At 34.5% G+C, this 25,015-nt stretch overlaps 1 protein-coding gene across 6 annotated transcripts in view; it reads left to right on the forward strand.

Annotated features, from left to right (window-relative positions):
• FBXW7 (F-box and WD repeat domain containing 7) overlaps window positions 1-25,015 on the forward strand; it is a 114,517-nt gene that overhangs the window by 19,078 nt on the left and 70,424 nt on the right. For 3 of the 6 annotated variants that reach the window (XM_015568053.1, XM_006770118.2, XM_015568057.1), the window contains 2 exons: window positions 4,493-4,542; window positions 5,192-5,761. In XM_015568053.1, the coding sequence (XP_015423539.1) occupies window positions 5,261-5,761 (501 nt within the window). In that variant the 5' untranslated portion in view covers window positions 4,493-4,542; window positions 5,192-5,260. Of the gene's footprint in view, window positions 1-4,492; window positions 4,543-5,191; window positions 5,762-6,441; window positions 6,525-11,268; window positions 11,323-14,710; window positions 14,783-25,015 lie in introns of those variants that run through there. The other 3 variants (XM_015568055.1, XM_015568056.1, XM_015568058.1) reach the window with 3 other exon arrangements.

Consider the following 25,015-nt stretch of genomic DNA (forward strand, 5'->3'; position numbering starts at 1 on the left):
ACACATATATATATATATATATACCGGAAATGAAGGAGGGGGAGGTAACTACAATTATTAATAAACGCATTTATATGTTGTATAAAAAGTTACAAAATTCTAAGAAATTCTGTCATTATATACATCATTGTTTTTCTAATTGAAATTAAAAAGCAGTCAAAATGACTTCCTTGGGCAATCTAGTGTTAATTAAGGGTGGTGACTTGCAGACTTAAGGTTTGTAAAACATTTCGTAATCCCCTCTCTCTGAAATCACTGTTTTAGGTCTATTTAAACACATGTATACAGAGTTATAATGTAAAATCTAATTTTACTATGGGTTCTGCTCAGGTTAAAAGCTATTGATTAACTTTTAAAGAAATATTATTCTCTAGAAAATTAGTATGTTCCTGAAACATATTGAGGGCTCAGTAAATAGGGATTATAGTGATTCTGGTTTTGGAAAAGAAGGTACTATCAGTGTTAGAGAGTATATTCTTATGTAGTTATGTAGACTGAGGCACATGAAAAAACTCAGTTGAGGGCTGCTTTGCTAGAAGCTGGCAATCTTGAGAAATTTACTTAATCTCTTACTCAATTGCTTGTCTGTCCTTACTTGGACTCATTTTCATTCCCATTATGCCACTCAAGGAAATTCTACAATTAATGTCAATATATTAGCCACCAGATTTTATTTTACTGACCTCCAGTGTGATCTCACCATTTATTGATAAAAACATAAGTGACGTATTTGATCTGTGTTGACATTGTATACTTCTACTGGTGAGAAGAAATAAAAGCATCCTGGCATTTTACTTTGATTTTTTTTAGGGTATATGTAGGATTCTGTTTATTGATGTTTGTATTTTTATGACACAAATCCAAAATTATACAAGAAGTTTTCTTTAAAAGAGTTTAGAATTAGAATTTCAACAGCAAGAGTATGTATTCTTTTGATAATACTTCATTTATTAATTTTCCTGTATGGCAGTTTCAAGTTTTAGATCATGGGTACTTAATTTTTTAGAATAATGTGGGGTTTTATAAACTAGTTTTTAAAAGGTGTTTTCTACCCCTTAAAATATTTAGGAGCTGATTCTGATTTCTTATTAATTATTGGATAAATATTCTTTTAATTAGGCAATTAGCTTATTTATTAAATTATTATTAGAACTAATTTTATAGAAATACTGGTTTTTGTTTTTAATCCTCACCTGAGGATATGTTGAGAGAGAGAGAGAGAGAGAGAAACATCGATGTGAGAAAGAAACATTGGTCACTTGCTTCCTGTAAACTCCCTGACCAGGGATCGAACCCACAACCTTTTGGTGCATGGGAGGACGTTCCAACCAATTGAGCCAACTCACCAGACTTATGAATACAGTTTTTGTTTAATTTTAAATTTATGAATAGCAACAGAAAATGAAAATTTATATGTTCATTCCCATTTCCATTACTAAAATAGGTTAGAGAAATCCAACCCAATATACTATATACTACTTGAAAAAAATTTTACCTGCCTATCAGATATTTTCAGCCTCTTCTAATATTCTGGAATTCATGTCATCTAACTTTTAGCTGTGTTGTTTATTTTACATTACCTATGCTTTAAATTCGATTTTTCTGCTTGGATTTACCAGTTTTGATCAGGTCTGTTTATAAGAATCTGCATTAATTTGAAAGATATTTACATGTCACACTGTAAATATGACAGTCACTGAACTTTATTGGCTTAAATTAAGGCACTCTTTTCTGTTCCCTCAATATAACACAAAGTTCCACAAAGATAGAGATTTGAATTTTTGTTATCTATAATTGGTGACAGAACTGTTCATTGATGATCAGTTCTGGTACTATTTTAGAAATGCCAATAATAAATTTTCTATTTGTTGATAGGCTGCTTGCTATTCTTTATGACTTGTTTTATGAACTTTGTTCTCTCATCTTTTCACTTTGTAAGTTACTCTTAATGTGTCACTCAACCTGTTTCAATCTTGTAAAAATATGCCTGTTAGTTTGGGCACACAAAGGGCAATTTGCTTGGGGCCTGCATCATCCCAGGCATTGTCCCTGATTTCATGTGTTCTGTGTATAAACATGCAAGTGAAAATGTCCTTGTCAGTGTTGAGAAAGCTACCTTACATATAGTTACTAAAGCAAGATTTTTATTCTCTCTTTGAAGAAAACCTATGTACAAGAGATTTACCTTTATATAATTGGGATACGATATATATTCACTTGTGATTTAGGTCAGTGTTTTTCAGTATCTTATTTTTAACCTGCTTTCCTGTGATGTTTTTCAGTTTGTCTTCGACATGTATTAGCTGCTAAGGTTTTGATGACCTTTGTTTTCTGGAGTTTACCGTCTGAAAACAGTGGATAGATTTAATGTGCTTTTTCTAAGGAACTTTACCTTCTATCCTTGTTCAAAACTGATATAGTTATTAATATTTGATGGTTTCAGTCCACGTCAAATGGAAGTTTTATATTGTGCTAGTCTGAGTTGCAAATAAGAGTCACTTGACTTTTAAAAGCCCCATTTAATATATATTACATCATGGTTTATTGATTACATTTGATCACCAAAATTATATGCACCAAGGGAAGTTCCCTTCCTCTCACCCTAAAGGACTATTTCATGTTTCCTTCAAATTTTGAATACCTCAGCTGATGATCTTGCTTCCTACTTTAACCAGTTAAAAAACAAAAGGAATGAGAAGGGGACTTCCAAAGACTCCTGCCACTATAAAAATCTCATCTGTTTTTTTATTGTTTCCACATTGAGAGACATAGTAAAAAAATAAATAAATAAATTTAAAGCACCTGTAATACCACTCTGTTTTTCCATCTGGCACCTTAAATGATGTATTCAGTTTCCTAACTAAAACCAGTTCTTACACTTTTGAATTCTTTCTCATCCCCTTTTAACAGCTAAAAACATAATTTTTTCTTCTCTTCCTTGCTTACATTATCAATTTTTTGTTTTGTACTGGGTAATTCTTGCCATTATACAGATAGGTTGCTAATTCTTCAATCTTAAAGAATCAAAAATCTTCTCTACCAATTACCCATTTCCCCTATCAATTACCACTCCCTTGTTTGTTCTCTTTTGCAGCAGACTTCTAACTTGTCCATATTGACCATCTCTATTCTCTTCCCAGTATCTTAACTCTGCTTTAATGAAACTTCAACTACCAAAAATCACTCCCATTACTAGTGACTTCTGTGTTGCTAAATCCAGTTGTCAGTTCTTTGTCTTCATCCCATTGATCTATCACTATGGTTGTTATTATTTACTTTCTCCTCTTGGATATGCTTTAAGTGGCTTTAAGGATACCACTCATTCTTGATATTCTTTCTTAATCATCTTTGCTGGTTTACTCCTTCCAGAATGCTTAAGGGCTCAATTTTTGGAACTCTTCTCTTTCTACACTTAACATTTCTAGTATAATTAGAATTCAAGTATTCCGTCCCCCCCAACCCCCACCCCACAATATAGCTTATTTCTTGGAAAGTGTAGATTAGAGAAAATAGAATTAAATGTTGCTATTTCAAACTATGTTTCAGACTTTCTTGGCCCTGTTTCAAAGCTTGCAATGAGAACTGTGGACATTTTGGGGATCAGCCATCTAGTGGCAAGGTTGGAAAAGTAAATAAGTGGTTTATCCACACACCATTGTGATATAATATGGTTACTCTTAAGGTGTGGTAGAAATGGATATTGTACTTTGCATATCTTAAACCTTAAAGATATTTTATTTTTATTTTTTTAAATATATTTTATTGATTTTCCACAGAGAGGAAGGGAGAGAGATAGTTAGAAACATCGATGAGAGAAACATCGACCAGCTGCCTCCTGCACATCCCCTAGTGGGGACGTGCTCGCAACCCAGGTACGTGCCCTTGACCGGAATCGAACCTGGGACCTTTCAGTCCGCAGGCCGATGCTCTATCCATTGAGCCAAACGGGTTTCGGCTAAAGATATTTTAAAGGAATTTTATATGAACTTGTGTAATGAGTTGGTATTATATGAACATGTCCATGTGTCTTCAAAGGATGAAATTTCAGAATAAACATTATGAAAAGTTTCTGTCATCAAATTTTAGAGTCTATGTTAAAAAAATACAAAAGTAAATATGCTTGATATATAAAATTTGAGAAATATGGTAAAAATAAATTTAAAATATCTATAATACCACTGCCTAAATGCGGAGTATATTTTGAAATATTGTCTTCTAGTCTTTATGTAGTTTAAAAACCATGCTGTTATCATATAATTCCCTGCATTTTGCTCTTAACATAATATAAACATCCATGTTTTCACATTTTTAAAAGTGAACATGATGTTTAGTGATTGCACTGTATCTATCCTATCTCATGGATTCCTTTGTCTTGAACATAGAGATTTTCCTTATTTTGATTGACAGTTGTTTATTTATTTGTTTATTTATTTTGCTTTTGTGGATAAAGCTGCAGTGAGCATCCTATGCATAATTTTTTTTTCTGTTTTAGGATTACTTCCTTAGGATAGATTGCCAGAAGTGGAGTTACTGGGTCAGAGGGTATGATCTCATGAACTTTTTTCCTTTAGAAAAAATTATTTTTATTTATTTATTTTTTAGTTTATTTGCTATCCAGCTGACTTGTAGTCATTGTGAAAAGTGAAACTCATAATGATTATACTTGGTATCTGACAGAAAATTGTGTCTAAAGGCAAGGTTCTGTGATCAGAGAAGTTTGGGAAATTCCTAGGGTGAAAAGGCCTTTTTAACTTGGCTTCTCTCAGCATTTCCTGAACTTAACTGAGCATTGGCTGGGTGTTTTTTTGCTGTTTGTTTGTTTTTTTGTGAGAGACACTTCTTAACACATTGTGGAAGTTTTACAAAAGATATAGTTTATGAACTACTGATCCAAGATTTCAAAATGTTTTTAGTGATCAAAGCAATTAAATCTCCATTCTAAAATTATTTTTAAAAAGAAGATTAAAATAAAGCTGTTTACTGTGTGATTTGGGGGTATGTTTTTATAAAGTCTCATAACTTTTACAGTTTAAAACTTTCTATACTGATTCCTAAAAAATACCTTAATGCCTCAGTGGCACTAAATGCTTTTTATAATCTTTAATAAAATTTGGAATATAGACAAAACATAAGAGTAGGAAATAATGTATATTGTACAAACCTTTTTGTCTTCCTTCATTTTCCCCTACAGAATGTGAAAACCTTTGCATCTTCTGATAGTCTAGCCAAGGTCCAAGAAGTAGCAAGCTGGCTTTTGGAAATGAATCAGGAACTGCTCTCTGTGGGCAGCAAAAGACGACGAACTGGAGGCTCTGTGAGAGGTAACCCTTCCGCAAGCCAGGCAGATGAGGAACAGATGAATCGTGTGGTGGAGGAGGAACAGCAGCAGCAACAGCTAAGGCAACAGGAGGAACACACCGCAAGGAATGGTGAAGTTGTCGGAGCAGAACCTAGACCTGGAGACCAAAATGATTCCCAGCAAGGACAATTAGAAGAAAACAATAATCGCTTTATTTCAGTAGATGAGGATTCCTCGGGAAACCAAGAAGAACCAGAGGAAGATGAAGAACACGCTGAGGAACAAGATGAGGAGGATGAAGAGGAAGAGGAAATGGACCAGGAGAGTGATGATTTTGATCAGTCTGATGATAGTAGCAGGGAAGATGAACATATGCATAGTAACAGTGTCACAAACTCCAGTAGTATCGTGGACCTGCCTATTCACCAACTCTCCTCATCATTCTATACAAAGACAACAAAAGTGAGTATATTTAGTCTGCTGTGCACTTGAGAAATTTTACATATCTACATTAATTGTAATAAAACTCTTCTTACAGTCTTTGTATTACTGCAAAATTATTCTTCAGATGTGTAATAATAAAATGAGCTAATTTTTGTTTTACAGAAGGTATTAAAAATATTAGAAATAGAAATACTGATACTGGCACAGTCTTATTACAAATGGAGGGAAAGTAATTGATCCTATTTATTATTATGAACAATCATTAATTTCAAACTTTATTATAAATCTTATCCCTGGGACAGAGGTTAGTAGGTTGTGTGCAGTGTAGAGGCTTAGGATGAAACATGACTTGTGTAAATCAAGTAGTAAAAATACTTTCTTATTTACAAAATGCAGCCTGTGGTGTGGCTGTGTGTTCACAGGTGTTAATCCAACACATGAGTTATTGGAAGTTACTTCAAATTCGTTTTCTTCTTATGATGATTAAAATTTATCCTTTGTAAATAGTCTCTTTATTATGTAGTTAAACAAGGTGAGACTACAGCCTGAATATTAATATTTGGTTATTGGTGAAATCTGAGTTGGTATTTTTAAAAGTAATAAAGTACTAGACACTGACATTTAAGAGTAAACATTTTTCCTACATCATGAAACAACAAGAATTCATGGTGCTATCATCACTGCTTGCTTCCCTCCAGATTTATAATATTCAGTAACAACAGAATCATTGGATTTTCTTTCTGACTTCATTTCAGTGGAACACTCTGTTTATTTCTCAAAGGTATTTGAATATTTACTACAGGTTAACAAATCATTTTGGTTGATATTTGACTGTGAGAGGTCGGAGGAAATGATGTCACCAGGCTGAGATTTCCAACTTCCTGTTAAGTTTCTGCTACTCCTTCCCTTGACTACAGTTTTCCTTTCCCTTCCCATTCCTGGGAGATAACTCTGTTATCTCTGCCTCCTATCTCATTTTCCTAGTGGTAGCCCATGGAGTTAACCATAGACATATTTTATTTTATTTATTTTTTTAAAATAAATAAAGAGAAGAAGAGTGAGGGAGAGATAGAAACATCAATGATAAGAAAGAATCATTGGTTGACTGCCTCCTCCACGCCCCCTTCTGGGGATTGAGCCTGCAACCCAGGCATGTGTCCTGATCTGGAATTGAACCGTGATCTCCTGATTTATAGGTCAACACTCAACCATTGAGCCACACCAGCTGGGCAACTGTAGACATATTTTAAAAGGCACATAGTTAGATTCCTGTCTAAACTGGAGGAGTCTTATTAACTCAGGGACTTGGCGATTAGTCTAGTACTGAGAAAAACAGTTCCATTGGATATAGTCCTTTGATATCAGGGACTGGAATACACTAACCAGTCACACCATCACTGCTTCCCAGTATTATCTTTGCTACTCGGGGCAGGCAGGGAGGTGCTGAAACATTGAAGTCTGTCTGAGCTGGAGGGAAAAAGTGTTTGGGCAGCTGCAGTAAATTTGATCTTCCAGTGCTTGTTCTTTGGGGTGCTATGTGGACTTCTTTCCTCAAAACATTCCTTGATATTATATCACTTAAAATTGTGGTCATGGCCGGGGGGTCAGGGGGCGTTGTGGAAAGAGGGAGCATTATTTCTCTCACTACTCAGTCTTTCTGCTATATTCTTCCCTTCCACCCCCATCAAAATATAGTCAGAATTAAATTATATAGTGTCTGGGCTTTGCTTCAAAATAGCACATAAGGGGAGAAAAAGGAGGGTATAGATTGGCCATGAGTTGCTGATGGTTGAAGCTGGATAGCAGGGATGTGAGGTTTCATGGGTATTATTCTCTGTAGTTTTTCAATATTTTAGGCAGTGTTGTTATCTAATGATCTATTCAAAGAGGAAAGAAAAGAAAAAGAATTATGCTTAGAATGAATGAGGTATGTAACAATTTCTATCCTCCCTCCCTGCTCAAGCGTCAGTGCCCATAGATTTTTATTTTTACATGCTTTCTGGTTCTTTATCATTTGAAAATTAGATAAAAATCATGAATATCCAATTAGAGTAGACTTATGAGTTAATTCTTTGGAAAAGAACATTTTAACTTGAATAATAACTTATTTTATAGACATTAAAATAAATAATGTCTGTAGTAGTTTATCCTTTCATTTTTTTTTTTAAATATATTTTATTGATTTTTTACAGAGAGGAAGGGAGAGAGATAGAGAGTTAGAAACATCGATGAGAGAGAAACATCGATCAGCTGCCTCCTGCACATCTCCCACTGCGGATGTGCCCGCAACCCAGGTACATGCCCTTGACCGGAATCAAACCTGGGACCTTTCAGTTTTATTAATTCCTAGAGAGAGAAAGAGGAAGGGAGAGAGAGAGAGACATAGATATGAGAGAGAAACCAACTGATTGCCTCTTGTCTGCACCCTGACCAGGATCAAACCCACAACCTAGATATATGCCCTGACCAGGAATCAAACCTGCAACCTTTTTGGTGTAAGGGATGACACTCCAACTAACTGAGCCACCAAACCAGGACTGTGGCAGTTTATCTTCTTATTCCTGTTTGCTTATTTTTAGATTTTACAGGGAACCACGGATTTAGCCCATAAACAATATACAAACAGATTTAACATTATCTCTTTTAACCTAAATTGACTTGGAATGATATATCTTAGATACTTAGTTTAATACTTGAGTTGCTGTCCTTTTGCATCAGCATGTGAAATTTAAACCCTTGAAACATGTTTATTCCTAATTTCCCTAGCCTGTCTGCAAGGTTAGATTTTATTTAGATGGAACTTCCTGAGGCAGTTTCTTGTCCCTCCCTCCAGGTGTTCAGGCAGTGCTGTGGGTCTCAGACAGGTGGCTCTGACACTCATTGCTGCAGCCCTACTTCGTTGGTAAGGCTCAGACCTTTCATAGCAGTTTGCCCAGCTTTCATCCCCATCTCTTGGTCTCTCTCCTTCAGGGTTACTATGCCAAAGAGGGAGTTTATATCTTTCCTCTTTTTTCTGAGGGTTCAGTTGTAGGAAAGGGGGGATTAGTATTTAATTGCATTATCTTATTTAAGAAAGAAATGTAATCAAAATGAAGACTCGCTAAACAGTGCAAAGCCGTCAATGATTTCTGCTACATTTTCAATTACAACAAGAAAGCCAGCTAGACAAAACAGACCTTTTTCTAACAGGAGAAGCCATAATAATGTTCAGCGGGAAAACTTCCAGCACCCAGGTTTGACAGGTGCTTTATTTACTTTTCCCCTCAAGGTGAAATTGTAAACAGAACTTTTAGATGTGTGTTGTATATAGTACCTCTTTAGAGACAAACTATACTGAATTTAAGTCATTTTGATGACTCTTGAGTTGTGAATACAAATTATTGTTTTGTACATACAAGCTCACAGGTGTATACTGAGTACTGATATCAGTGATAGATGTGTGTATGCATTTATTTGTTGTGTACACATACATATATCTACATATATACATGTATGTGTGTATATATGCTTTTGATATATTGTTTATTTTGAGATCACTTGCCTCCATAAATATGGCAAGAAGAATATAAAACCATTTGATGGTTAAGGCCGCAATGCCCTTCTACGTAAGTAGGATTTCCATCTGAAATTGGCCTGGTTTTGTTTTTGTCCATTCCTGAAACTTTCTTCAGGATCATTCCCAGAGTACTTTATTATTATATTTTAAGAAAATTTTAAAAAATGTCAATTATTATTGTGTTGCTAACAAAGAAAATGTTAGTCACCCATGTGTATAAATGTGTTTAGTACAGTAAATAGGGAAAAGCTCTCTCTATTTCAAATACTTCATTTTGAAGCAGCTTTAAATTCTTATCATTATATACATAAGACACTTCTACAGACATTACCCTACCTAGGCCATATCTTCAGGTCTTTAAACTGTGGCTTTTGAGAAGAGTAGAGGTTTAATAATCACTTTTAAAATCCCATTTTTAAGATTAATATGGTATTTAATTAGATTTGCCTAATTTCAAAAAACAACCACCTCTCTCTGCTATGCTGCCCTCTAGGTAAAATTAGATAGACATTACTAAGATTTTCAGAAGAACTGTAAGTAAGTCTACATAGACCCTGCAGTGTGGTGGTTTTCTAATGCCATGTCACATTTGAAATCACCACGCTACCCTTTAAAAATATAGAGCTCAGGTAAGTGCTCTTCTTTGTGCATTTAGCAAACCATATTGAAGATATGAGGGCTCAAGTCTCAAGTTCTAACAGGAAGGTATAACAATGAAATCTGAGGCTGGATAAATAACAGACACCATTCTCTCTATAGTTTATCAAATGTGCTTCTTAACCAGGGGTTGTATGCTGGCTATTTCTGTCAACTTGATTAGTCTACTATAAATTCTAAAGTTTGCCGAAACCGGTTTGGCTCAGTGGATGAATAAAGTAAATTTGCTTCCCCAGATAGGAAGGCCCATCTCTTCAGTTTTAACTCCTTCTGTCAATAGCCTTATCACATTAAAGAATAAATAAATAAAACTTATTTTCTGAAAAGATGCCAGCCCATACTAAAGACTTATTTTGCATGTTTAATGCACAGTAACAGCTCATTTTTTACTAAAATGAAAAGCGAATGAGATTACCATTAGACCAGGTCAAGTATCTTCTTGATCTTTTCATGGAGAGAACCATATTTGAGCACTGATTTCTGCTTCTTCCATATCTGTTTCGTGCTTTCCATCAGGTCTCACACAACTTCATTCCTGATCTCAGATTAATCTGTTTTTTTCTTCCCATCCTAAAACTAATCAGTTTTTTTTAATCCCTTTTGCCTCAAATAAGAAATAAATGGCTAGTGTTTCTTGTCCACGAACCTCCAACCACTCCCATTAACCACAGCTACTGGGAAACTTTGTAGGACAGTGTGGCTAACATCTGAAATATAACAGTGCACTAAAATCTACTGTTACGAGTAGAAACCTAGAGAGTGTTGGCTGCTCCTGGATGTCCCTGGTCTTGTCTTGTTCTTGTGAGACAAAGAGCTTAAGTTAAAAATTCTGTTAGGTATAGACATGCCCAGAGAACAATGCTATGTAAGGCAGTCATCTTGAATAACATCCATAATAAACATAGACCAACTAATAACCATGCCTTCTACCTTTGTGTGAAGGAAGAAAAACTGGAAACATTCTCTCAGTTTAGTTTAACCTCATTTTAAATATGTGGAGAGGACAATAGAAGTGGAGGAAAGGGGGCACACTAGAGAAGATAGATTTTCCCCATGTCATAGAGTGATAAGAGCTTTTTAAATTTGAGCTTGAATTCTGATTTTGCCACGCATTATATGATCCTAAGTATGTAATTTCATTGAACTGTTCCTTTATCTGTAAAATAAGACTACAGTACTTACTTCTTAGGGTTTTTGTAAGGATTAAGTGAAATAACATATGTAAAGCAAGTAGTATAGTACCTGGTACACTCAGGGGTTCACAGATGTAGGCTTTCTCTTATCCTTCACCCCTAATCTTCATTCCCCACAGCACATATCAGCTTATCTCCTTGTTTTTTATGACCTTTAGAGGTAAGTCTTTATATCACTCTCTAGTGGAAAAAGATATAGATAGAAGGATACACAGGAGGATTGGAAATACTGTAATAAGCTGGGCCCATACCTAATAAAAATAAAAATATGACATACATTTTCAAGGGGATGCTATTCACAGATCTTCCCAATTGACAGGTATGTAACATTTCCTTTCATTAGAACAGTGATGGTGAACCTTTTGAGCTCGGCATGTCAGCATTTTGAAAAACCCTAACTTAACTCTGGCGCCGTGTCACATATAGAAATTTTTTGATATTTGCAACCATAGTAAAACAAAGACTTATATTTTTGATATTTATTTTATATATTTAAATGTCATTTAACAAAGAAAAATCAACCAAAAAAATGAGTTCGCGTGTCACCTCTGACACGCGTGCCATAGGTTCGCCATCACTGTATTAGAATTTAAGTCAGTTTCTTCTAAGACATCTGTATTTTTAAATGCTTGAATCTTACAAGTGAATGCCAACATGAATTTTATTTTATGGTCAATTTCTGTTTCTTGTTAGTGTAGTTTTTAAAATATTTGTTAAAATTATTTTAAAATATAATAGCTCTAAACCAGTGGTTCTCAACCTTCTGGCCCTTTAAATACAGTTCCTCATGTTGTGACCCAACCATAAAATTATTTTCATTGCTACTTCATAACTGTAATGTTGCTACTGTTAAGAATCGTAATGTAAATATCTGATATGCAGGATGGTCTTAAGCGACCCCTGTGAAAGGGTCGTTCTACCGCCAAAGGGTCGCGACCCACAGTTTGAGAACCGCTGCTCTAAACATTGGTCATGTTTAAATCTGTATGTTTCACTGCAAGCAATTAAAGATTACTTTGATTATTGGTTTTCATTCTAGACAAAAAAAAAAAGTCTCTCCACAGAATGGAGAATTAAAAAACTTTTAAAGTGTTTCATTGGTTTGTACACAGAGAAGATAAATATCTCTGGTGTATCCACAGGTACCACAAATAGTTAACTTCAAAATGTTCCTGAGGCAAATTGTTTCAGGTGTTATCGTTGCAGGATCTGATTTGTATTGATGTTTTTGTTGGTGTTAGGGAGGATGGTATGAAGAGGGTAAAGAAATTTGTCATGGTGGGCTCTGTTTCTAACTGTGGTAGATAATTTCAAAATGATGTCTCAAGCTCCCATCATTCACCCAACCTCAGTCCTGCGTTGTCACTAGAGTGGTCCTCTTAAAACTACTGTTTCTTTCTTCATACCAATTTTTTATTTTCCTCCCCAGATTTACAATCTTTATTAATACCCTGGTCTTCTGGTCATTTGGTGGAAAAACAGTATGACTTTTTCTTTTTGGGCGCCAGATGCTGAGTGTTTCCTTCCACGACCCGCGTGGAGTAGGGTTCGGTATCTTAAAGAACCCAGCCTTCGGGGGTTTCAGGGAGTTCTATCTATGCTTATCAGATAGTGAAGGCAATAAACAGTTTCCCACACACTTAAAACTACTGTTTCTTTCTTCATACCAATTTTTTATTTTCCTCCCCAGATTTACAATCTTTATTAATACCCTGATCTTCTGGTCATTTGGTGGAAAAACAGTATGACTTTTTCTTATCCTCTAATCCCATGGGTCTTCTGAAAATTTAACAGAGTTGAATACTTGGACTTCCTTTTTCTTACCCCCAGATGCTTATAAAATAAAAATTGGAGAGTCGATGTTTAAAAATGTTACAAGCATCTTTGCTTAGTTTTCTGTTTGCACTAGGCTATAATTTCATGTCCTTGACAATGAGTTGGCAGTATGAATGATTGGATGCATTTTTTAAAATGGATTTTTTCCTCCATATAGATCTGTAACCTCACTATAAATATTCTGATGAGGCCAAGTCCATAAGTGGATATTTGAAATCTTTTATAATCTTACCGCAGTTTTTTTCACCCTGATTTCATTTCCATGCCCCCACTAGCTTTTAACGACTTTGCTCCTCTCCAGCTATCCAGATCCTTGAAAACCCTGATTTCATCTCTATCTTTACACCTTCCTAGAATTAGAAACTAATTCTTTGAATCCATTGTTGATTTTCTACGCTGCACAGTTCATTTGGTATTACCTTGTGATTTTTTTGTAAGTTTGCTTTGAGTTAACATTTAATCCATCCTTCCTTCCTTCCTTCCTTCCTTCCTTCCTTCCTTCCTTCCTTCCTTCCTTCCTTCCTTTTTAAACAGAAGAAATTTGACATATTTTTCTCTAGTGCTGATTCAGGTTGAGAGTTGAAGATTCACAAATTGTAATGTGAACAATTCTCATTTCAGCTCTTACGGTATACCCAAGCTAGACTATAAATTATAAATAGGCATGCCATTTATGTTTATTTTAAAATTCAAGTATTCAATATAAAGATGGTTACATTGAGGAATATTATAATACATTAGTAGTTTTAGAGTAAGATTCCCCAAGGAGAAGCTAAAATCCTAATTTTAGTACCATGTTGCTAAGATACAGAAATCAATTGAAGGTAACTCATACAGCCATTAAACACCATATTGTTAAAGAAAATTTAATAACAGGAAAATGTTTATAAACAATGTTTACTAAAAATGTAGAACTAAAAACTATGTATATAATATGATCCTAATTATAAAGTAGGCATTAATCTGTCTATCTATCTATCTATCTACCTACCTACCTACCTACCTACTTACTTACTAGTTAGTATCTACCTATCTATCTATGTGGGGAAAAATCAGAAATAATTAAACCAAATGTTAGTAATCATATCTCAATATGGCTGAATTATTTCAATTTTTTCTCTTATAATATCAACGTACCCTATGCTATAGTAACAGTTTAGCATGGTGATATCCTTTGTTTCTAAGACATTTATTTAATATGTGGTTTCTTTCAAGAGTAACTTAGAGCACTCGCGATAGCACTTTTGACTCTCCATAAAATATGAATATCTTTCATTTTAAAATCTTTCTGTGACCAGTTTCAGAGTTTGTCTTTAAAATATAATTCTAAAGTGCTTTACCAGGGAATTACCAGTGTTTTCCCTCCCCTTCCCTATTCCCAACTCCCCATTTCGTCAAACTAATTAATATATTTAAACTGTTTAGGCTTTCTATCCTAATTTTAAGATTCCTGAGATAGAATCTGAACTTGAGGGGACCTTTGAGATCACCAAGTCCAAGGCTTTATCAATAGACTTGGGCTTGAAAATGTTAAGTCATCTCTAGAGAATACTGCACTATGAAGTAACATTACATTTTTACACAGTTCTTTATGTTGACACTTATTAGTCTTCTTTGGTCCTTGTTCTTACATCTAGAAATGGCAGCCCTTCTTATAGGAGAAGACTGCTGTCATATTCATCCATAATCTTTCTCCAGACTGAATGCCATCAATGTGTTTTCCAGGGTTGTCATCTGTTTGCTATTCTGGACAAATTGTTCTTGAAGTGTTGTGTACTGTAGTCAACATGGTGCTACTGAGGTGTAGAGCCAGACTATCATCTGTTCTTATTCAGAATCTTATCAGTGCAATGGAACTAGCCTTGATAATGATGATATTAGTAATATGATAAATAAGCCATTTATTGAACACTACTATGTGCCAGGACACTGTGTTAAATACTTAAATATATAATCTCATTTAATCTTAAAAGTCTAGTTTATGTAGCTTCTAATTTTTATCCATATCAGAGATGAGAAACAAGTGAAGAGAGATTAAGTAATTCATCAATGGTCAGTGAGCTGATAAGCAGTGGAGCTAGGATTTGAACTCAGATCTCATTCTGGGTCCTGGTTGCACTTTGGTTAAAATTTGTTAGTAATTTTGGGAGGAGTTGGACTGTTGAAACCATAAAGCCACCACTTTACCCTCTATTTTCATGCCCTCCCCAAAGTTGTCCCAACTTAATCTCTATTCCCATGGTTTGTTTGTTTATTTATTTATTTATTTATTTTTTATTATTATTAGTTATGGTATTACAAATCCCATGGTATATTTATTATGATTCATATCACATTGTATTAAAATTGTTTTTGACTCCTATTCAAGCCCTTTGATTTTATATCTTGCCTAATAATATTTATCAGGTATAAGGCACCCTCATGCCTAATAATTTGTCAATAAATAATTAGTGAATCCATTTTTATTTACTCCTAGCCAGTCCCTGACCACATGGATACATATTTTGCATAGCAAGGGTCAGTGCATATACTACTTTGCATTCTTGCTTCTTGTAACATCCATGGGCAGATTTTTGTGTATGCATACATTTTTAACTCTTTTCTGTAAATACCAACAAGTGCAATTGGTAGGTTGAAAGATATGAGTATGCTTAATTTTGTAAGAAACTGCCAAACTGTCTTCTAGAGTACCTATGCTATTCTGTATTCTCACGAACAATGAGGAGAGTTCCTGTTGCCAGCATTTGATAATGTCAGTGTTTTTGGCTTTTGGCCATTCTAATAGGTATGCAGTGGCATCTCGTTTTCATTTGAAATTCCCTAATGCATATGATGTTCAATATCTTTTTATATGCTTACTTGCCACCTGTATGTCTTCTTTGGTGAGATGTCTGTTCAGATCTTTTGCCTGGTTTTTCATTAGGTTGTTTTCTCATTGTTGAGTGTTAAAGAGTTCTTCATCTATTTTGGATAACAGGCCTCTATCATATTGTCTTTGCCAAGCATTTTCTCCCAGTTAGTGGCTTATATTCTTACTAGAGGCCTGGTGCACAAAATTTGTGCACAGGCAGGGTCCCTAGGCTTGGCCAGCAATCAGGGCCGGTTAGGCCTTCCTTCCCTGGCTGCTGGCTCTTGGCAGGGACCTTCCTTCCCTTGTTCCACACTGCCCCCTGATGGTCAGCACACATCACAGCAAGCGATCGAACTCCTGGTCTCCTGGTCCAACTCCCGAGGGGCACTTTGCTTATTAGCCTTATATATATATATATATATATATATATAGGTTCTGTTGACATTGTCTTTCATAGAGCAGACATTTTTAATTTTAATGTCTAGATTATAACTTATTTCTTTCATAGATTGTACCTTTGGTGTTACATCTAAAAAGTCATCACCATACCCAAGGGATTGTAGCTTTTTCCTATGTTACCTTATAGGAGTTGTATGGTTTTGTGTTTTATATTTAAGTGTACGATCCATTTTGAGTTCATTTTTGAGTGTGTATATCCAGTTTTTATAGCACCATTTGTTGAATAGACAGTCTTTGCCCCATTATATTGCCTTTGCTCTTTGTTCCTTTGTCAAAGATTAGTTGACTATATTCTGGTAGGTTTATTTCTGGGCTCTTAATTTTGTTTCTTTTTTTCCCCCCTTTATATTCACAACATTTTCCCCCTGGGATGATCTATGGAAGTCATTGTGGAATAGCTTTTTTCCTATTGAATCATAACCCTGTGTTATAAGTTGGGCAGGTAATATTAGGTAGAATTGTGGTAGTTATATTAAGCTTTCGTGTTTTGCGCCCCCCCCCTCCCCCGCCAATGGTTTTTCATTAGGTTGTTTTCTCATTGTTGAGTGTTAAAGAGTTCTTCATCTATTTTGGATAACAGGCCTCTATCATATTGTCTTTGCCAAGCATTTTCTCCCAGTTAGTGGCTTATATTCTTACTAGAGGCCTGGTGCACAAAATTTGTGCACAGGCAGGGTCCCTAGGCTTGGCCAGCAATCAGGGCCGGTTAGGCCTTCCTTCCCTGGCTGCTGGCTCTTGGCAGGGACCTTCCTTCCCTTGTTCCACACTGCCCCCTGATGGTCAGCACACATCTCTGGTAGGTTTATTTCTGGGCTCTTAATTTTGTTTCTTTTTTTCCCCCCTTTATATTCACAACATTTTCCCCCTGGGATGATCTATGGAAGTCATTGTGGAATAGCTTTTTTCCTATTGAATCATAACCCTGTGTTATAAGTTGGGCAGGTAATATTAGGTAGAATTGTGGTAGTTATAGTAAGCTTTCGTGTTTTGCGCCCCCCCCCTCCCCCGCCAAATTTAGATTGTTAACAGACTTGGTTTTCTAAGATTCTACTGTTTCTTATAGGACCTTGTATTTTGCATACAGAAACTGCTTAAAATTAAATTGAACTTTCAGAAAACAAAGTCTTTAACTCTTTTTATAAAAATGGTCCTGTTTAACCTGTTCTGCTTAGTGTGAACGTTTGCAGGTTTTTGAATCTAAGTACAAGACTTTGAATTTGCCCCTGTTAGATTTTCTATCACTATTTGACAGGTTGCGTCCATCCTCATCCATTTTGGTTCCTGCCTTAGATAGGTCCTCCTCACTAAGATGAGTTTCTATCAAGATCTTGTCTTCCAGCATTTTCACTGTCCTTCCCAGTTTTGTAGTTCTTAATGCAGCTGTATCTGTATCCAAATAATTAAATCAGTGATATCTTAAGTGAGAAGATGAAAGCTAGGTTGAGATCTAAAGGATAAGGAAGATTCGACAGTGTTAGGAAACTGTAAAGAAGTGAAAATAAAGAGTGGTAACTTTTTTGAATAATGGCAGATTTTTTTGAAATAGTATAGAGCCTCCCTATGTATTTGAATATATTCCAAATATCTATATGTATTTACATTGGGCAAATTTATTTAAATTTTGTTTATATCTATCTATTTCTTAGTGGTTTGCTGATGGCTAAATGGGACTTTGGAGGGTTGTTTTCAGAGTTTCCACACCATAGACAACTTACCTTGACATCCAGTGTCAAGGATTAATCGTAAAGCCAAGTATAGGAATTTCACAAAATCTTTTTATTTCTAAAGTTTTAACTTAGAAATATTATTAACTTCATATTACAGAAAATGAGCGATAGAACTGGGAGTGTAATTTAGATATTGCTCATATACAACTCCCCCCATCATCTTCTACAACTCCAATATGTAAATAATAATTATGTTTCACCAGCTTTAATATCATTTTTTAAACCTTTCACCAGTTATTATAATCTTAAAACTCTTCCTAGCAAGATTCTTTTCTGTTTGTGAGTATACTTTTTACTTGACTCTTTTCCTAGAGTCTCAATCACATCTTTGGCCTCTCTCCTTGGAGTCACAATTTTTATGTATTTTATTGCTTTGGTTGCTGTAGTGAATCTCTGTTATCTGTAAATCATGATAAAGGGAAAAAACCAGTTGGATGAATTACAGAAGTAGAACAGAGAAAAGAAAATATGCTTAGAGAATTTAGGTGTGCTTTAAATACCTAATTTGTAGTCATGACACTGTTATTTTTGTTTCTTTTTGGAAAATTTCCTTAAATTCAATATTGTTTAGTCTTGAGAACTGCTGTTTCTTTTCCATTTAGTATAGGGATTAAATTTTTTTTAATTTAATTTATCAGGGTGGCATTGGTTAATAAAATTATATAGGGTTCAGGTATACAATTCTACAAAACAAAATCTGTATATTGAATTGTGTGTTTACCACCCCAAGTCAAGTGTCCTTCCATCACCATTTAGCCCCCCTATACCTTCTTCAATGTCCCCACAACTTTCCTTTCCTCTGGCAATCACCATACTGCTGCCTGTGTCCATGAGTCTTTCTTTTTTTTCTTTGTTTAATCCCTTTACCATTCTCACCCAGCCACTTTTTTAATGGGAAAACTTTAAATACATTTTAGAGTTCTCTCAGTGGATATTCTAAATATGGATAATAGTTCAAAAGAAGGCACAGAGAAATAAAGTCACAGAAGATACAACATATTTAGGTTTTTGTAGAAGTCATACAAGAGCTTGTTTAGCATATACAATAAATTAGGAAGTATTTTTTACTATGAAATATATATACTAGTAAGAATCACTTAAGAATTAATCTATTTCTTCATTGAACACTAGAGGGCCATATAGTACTTTATTGCTGATGATAGGAGCTGCTTTTAATGTATTTAAATACATTTAGTAGGTGCTTATCTCTCTCCTACTTTGTGTTCTAGTACACTTTTTTTCTCAGAATTTGAAATTAATATTTGGAGTAGTTATGTGCATTGTCATGTAATATGTGAGATACCTAGGGATTTTTAAAAACTAACAATTAGCATATCTTCATTTTGCTGTTTTAAAGAAACAATGCAACAAAAGTGAACAAAGTGAGCTTTAGAATAAATGTACACATGCGCACAAACTTACTGTGCTTTGGGAATATAAGTATGCTTTTTGAAACTTTCTCAAGTATCTGCACATAAACACATTAAAAACAAAAGTCTTTTCATTGTTAGTTGCTCTGGGCTTCCTCAGCTTACATGTGAGAAAAGAATGATCCATTTAAATTCTTGTCTAAATTTTCTCTTGTGTTAATTAGATAGAAGGCAATATTGCAGGGTGTGACCACCTGGTCATCCTTAACTAAAGAATATTTGAACAGATGATTCTTCATCCTTAATTTCTTTTGGTTGTTTGGGGTGAAGAAATGGGAAACATAACTGGCATCGTGAAGAAAGTCATGGTTACCCAGTAGTAAGATAGCTCAGGCTCTTACAAACTATGGGGTAATAGGCCTTTCCTAAAAGGTGTTAGTGTTCAGTTAAAAAAAAGAAAAAGGAAAATATTGTGCAAGCTTAAAAAAAACTTGTTTTTGAGCTACATTTGACCTATGGATTACTATTGATTTTGATAGCTTCTAAAGATGAAGTTTAACATCTTAAGTAGCATCTTAGTTAAATTTTTATTCTCCCTTAGATATACTTCAGAGAGCACTTTGCATTATTAATTTCTATATTATGTTTCAGGAGGGAAAATAAGGACATTTCTCTTCAGCTAGTGTTTACACTTCCCTTTTTGTGAAGGAATATTAGGATGAATTCAGAGGAAACATTATTTACACCTGGAGGAGAGCAGAAAGGATCTTATAACAGAGAGAAAGCAATAATACATCTGAAGACTTAAGAGAACCTTATTTTTTTTCTTCTTTAAATTTGTTCATTTTAATATCTTATTTCTTATTACTAATCACTCTATTAACTAGTATAGAAAAGAAGAGTAAAACTAAGATAGAGTCTTTATTCTATATCATTTAGATGCCAGTAATCTTATATTTTATTTTTACTGTATTTTTATGCTTCTTTACTCCAGAAAGAAATAGAGCAGAGATTACTAATTGCTGCCTTATATGGTATTTTTAAAAAACACATTTGAATTTGTTGCCAACATTTAAAAATTTGGCCCCAGCCAGTGTATCTCAGACTTCGAACCAAATGGTCTCTGGTTCAATTCCTTGTCAAGGGCATGTACCTAGGTTATGAATTTGCTCTTCACCCCCAGTCAGGGCATAAGCAGAAGGCAACCAATAGTTGTGTGTTACCTCATCTCTCTCTCTCTCAAGCATTGGGGGGAAGAATCCTCAGGTGAGGATTAACAACAAAATAAAATAAATAAAAATAAAATAAAAATTTGGAAAGTTCACATAAAAATGTTGATTTTTCACTTTCTTTTGAAAATGTGGAATGTCTGGGCTCTTCGCTCATGTACTTCCATGACAACAATCAGTTGCATCTTTTAAATATACTTTCCAGGTATTAAACTTTACTTGTCATTTCTCTTTCATTTTATTTACCTGTTCCTCTAGTTATTTGAATTAGCTTGGAATAAAGTCAAAAGCATGATTGTAGGAAATCCAAAAGTTGATTTTTCTTTTATCACATACCAAACTAGTTTGGATATAAATCCAAGTCAATGCAATATGTAACTGTTTGTCAGATTATTATTAAAATAGCCAGAGAGTTGCTAAACACCTCATTTCCAATGGGTATTATTATTATTATTATTTAATATATTTTATTGATTTTTCACAGAGAGGAAGGGAGAGGGACAGAGAGCCAGAAACATCGATGAGAGAGAAACATCGACCAGCCGCCTCCTGCACACTCCCCACTGGGGATGTGCCCGCAACCAAGGCACACGCCCCTGACCGGAATCGAACCTGGGACCCCTGAGTCCGCAGGCTGACGCTCTATCCACTGAGCCAAACCGGCCAGGGCTCCAATGGGTATTATTAAAGTGAGAATTTGTCAGCAAGACTTTTGCCATGCTCCAAATGCCCACTAACTTAAATTTTCCTTTTGGATCATCCTTTTCCTTCTTGTTAAAAGTTAAAATTAACACTAGTAGGATGACGATTTAACATATTATAGCAGTAAACCAGTGTTCTTGGAGCTCCTTATTTTGTAAGATATTTCAGTTATCTATAGCTACCTAATCAATCACCCCAAAGCTTTTAGATTATAACGAACAATTACTTTATTATTTCTCATTGTTCATGTGGGTTATGAATTTGGAAGGGATCACTTAGACATTGCTGATTCGGGGATGCAATCAGCTGGGGGGTGCCCAAGAACCTTTATTTCTTCACATAAGGACTTCTTTACATCTGGTCTTTTTACTGAGGCTAATTTGGGCTTCTTCATAGCATGGGGACGTTAGGGCAATCATTACTTGAAGAAGGGCTACCATGTGACGGTTACCGTCAAGCAAGGTGGAAGCAGTCTCCTTATCATTATTTAGCTTAGGAAATCACATAATGGACTTTTACATTCTCTCTTGGTTGAAACAGACTCCACCTCCCAATGGGAGGAGTGTGAGAGAATATTGTAAGAAGAGCATGTGAGATAGGGGATATTGCAGTGCAATCTTTGAGAAACAATTTGCTGTAAGAGGTAATAATTTTGCTCTTATACTTGGTAATTGTGTGTTTTTTTAAAATCCTTACCTGAAGATATATTTTTATTGATTTGAGAGAGAGAGGAAGGTGGGGAAGAAACATCAATGTGGAAGAGAAACATCAATCGGCTGCCTCCCTTGTGCACCCTCACCTGGGATCAAACCCACAACCTGGGTATATTTCCTGAGTGGGAATCGAATCTACAACCTTTTGGTGTACAGGATGATGCCCCAACCAACTGAGCTACCTGGCCAGGGATGCTGTTATAACTTTTTTATTTTTCATTTGGACTTCACAAAAATCAGGCTTGTTAAACCAAATTGCATATATAATATGTCTTATGTAATACTTTATTTCAGTTATCTAGAACTCTGTTATCTGACAAACTTACATATCTGAAATACATAATAACAAATCTCCAACTGGATTAGAAAGTAACACAAATAGGCTAGGCTTAACATCCTATAGAATAAAATACATGTTCCATTACAAAAGCATGAATTTAGGAATCAGACATGCTAGGGTAGAAATCTCAACTCCACTGCCTTGCAGCTCAGCTGTATTACCTTAGGCACTTTTAAACCTTTTGGAGCCTCAGTTTCCTTGTCTGTAAAATGTAGGATAATAATACCTCACAGTCTTGTCTTGCTTGATATTTTAAGTGGAATAAAGCATGATCAAGTAGGAACTCTGTCAGTGTTTAATCCTTTCCCCACATCATTGTACCAGTCTGAAATAATACATTTGTATTTTCTTAGTCCTGTAGATGCAAACTTCCTTTGTATCAACTATTGATCTCTGTTTCAGGCATACTCAAGAATTGTAGGGATTTTTCTTTTTTTTTTTTTATGATAAACATATTTTATTTAACACTACTGTGACCCAAACTGACAGAGTACACATTCTTTAAAATGTCCCTAAAACTGTATTAATATTGATCAGATGATGAGCCATGAAACAGTTCTCATGAACTTTCAAAGAATTAAAAATAATTTAGAGTGCCTTCTCTGACCAAAAAATAATAATAATAAGACAAATATATTAGAATTATTTAAAACAAGATAAATAGAAAATATCCACATATTTTGATACTACTCATATATGTCTATGTAATCATAGAAGAATTGTAGGGATTTTTCTTTGTTTTTTTAAACGTTCTTGATATCAGTTAGTGTTTTATTGGAAAGGACAAAAACTTAGGCTGTCAATTTAATTTAAGTGTACCTATAAAATTAATGTTGATGTTTATCAGACAGTGCATTTCATTGAATATATAATTTTGACAATGTAGAAGTCCAGTTATAGTAACTCAGCTCATCCAAGAATGAGGCCCTACATATACATGTATTTTCTATAGCTTAGTTCTACACTGAAAGTATTTTCTACTATAAAAGTAATTCATACTTAAATTTGATGTTTAAGTGAATATTTTTCAGTGAAACATTTATTAGTATTTAGTGAATATTGATAAATCTCACATGCTTCCACAGCATATTACTGGAAATTATATAAATAAAGTTGTGGAACTAAGTTTATTATACTCAAAATAGCTTATTTTTATTTGTAATTGCATAAAAAATGGAACAGTGTAGGAAACAATTAACTCCTTTCTTCTTACTATTTTACTTTTTAAAATTGTCAACACTTAACTATCTTATATTTTCATAGGTTCAGCTTTGTATTTTTCCTAGAATAAATTCAAATTAAGTGTTAAAATACCACTTTGGTGAACTTCCTGCATTATAAATTAATTTTTAAAGCTACGTAGGAAAACCACCTGTTGTATTTTTTGTGTTTAAAAGAATTATTAGTATTATACCCTTATTTATGATTCTCTGGCCTGCACCACTCTTAAAATTCTATAGGAAAAATAAATAATTGATAAGTAACATTTAGTTTAAATGAAGTTAATGACTCTTTTATGCTTAAATGTGGGCATAAAAGTAACTTAGATGAGGGACTTTAAAACCTGATATTAAAACAGTTTTTGTGACCTTACACTTAAGTTATATTTTGAGAATTGTATAAATTAAGTTGCTTTAAATCACTGATTCTGTCATCACATGAGGCTTTTGTCATCACATGACTGAAATACCTATAATTACTGTGTCATTTTTGTCATAGTTGACTTAAAGGTATAACAATGAAAACCATCAACTAAATTCTTGGTGAGCAGCTGTGTAAGACCAATTAACAGCTGGGTTAACCCAGCACAGACTGTAAGAATTAAACTTAAATTATGTTATAGTCATTGAGACTTTATACTGGGCATTTCTGAAATACTTAATAAATTCAACCCAATAGTGGACTTTCGTTTTCTCTCAAATATTTCTTTAAATGCTTAATGAAAGAATGAGGAAAAATGTCATTTTAATGTTAACAACTAAAGTTCTTAAGACACAAATATGGAATAAAATCCGAAGTTTACTAAAAAAACTAACAAAGATACTCTTATGTCACTGTTTAGGCAACTGTGGTAGATAGCAAAGGAAATACATACAATGGTATAGTATGGAATAAAAAATTCTTCAATTTTTTTTAAATTTCATCTTTTAAAATAATTTTTATTATTTATGCCTATAACTTTTTCCCAAATAAACTGTTTTCTAATATTCACAACACAGGGATAGAGGTCTATTTTTAGAAGTTATACACAAATGAATTGAAGCAGTGAATTTTCTTTATAGTTTGTAAAACTGTACTATTAACTAAACTATAATAAAGGAAGACTCACCAAATTGACAATCTAACACATTACAATAAGACTCCATACTTGGTACTGCTAGCACTGTAATATATTCTTAAAGCTGCAAGGGACTTTATTCACAATCATCTCCTTATTCTAGCCATCTAAAACCTGAAACAAGTTAAGAGACTTACCTAAGGTTTCTGGTTAGTGGAGGAGCTGAAGCTTAAAATTCACCCAGTACAGGTAGTGGGGTGGATGGGGAGTGATTAACCAGGAAACTTATAGCCCATGGACACAGACAGTAGTGTGGTGAAGGCCTGGGAGGGGTAGGTATGGGGTAAGAAGAGGTCAATGG

Source organism: Myotis davidii, unplaced genomic scaffold (assembly GCF_000327345.1).
Source record: "Myotis davidii unplaced genomic scaffold, ASM32734v1 scaffold323, whole genome shotgun sequence".
In the NCBI taxonomy this organism is placed as follows: domain Eukaryota; kingdom Metazoa; phylum Chordata; class Mammalia; order Chiroptera; family Vespertilionidae; genus Myotis; species Myotis davidii.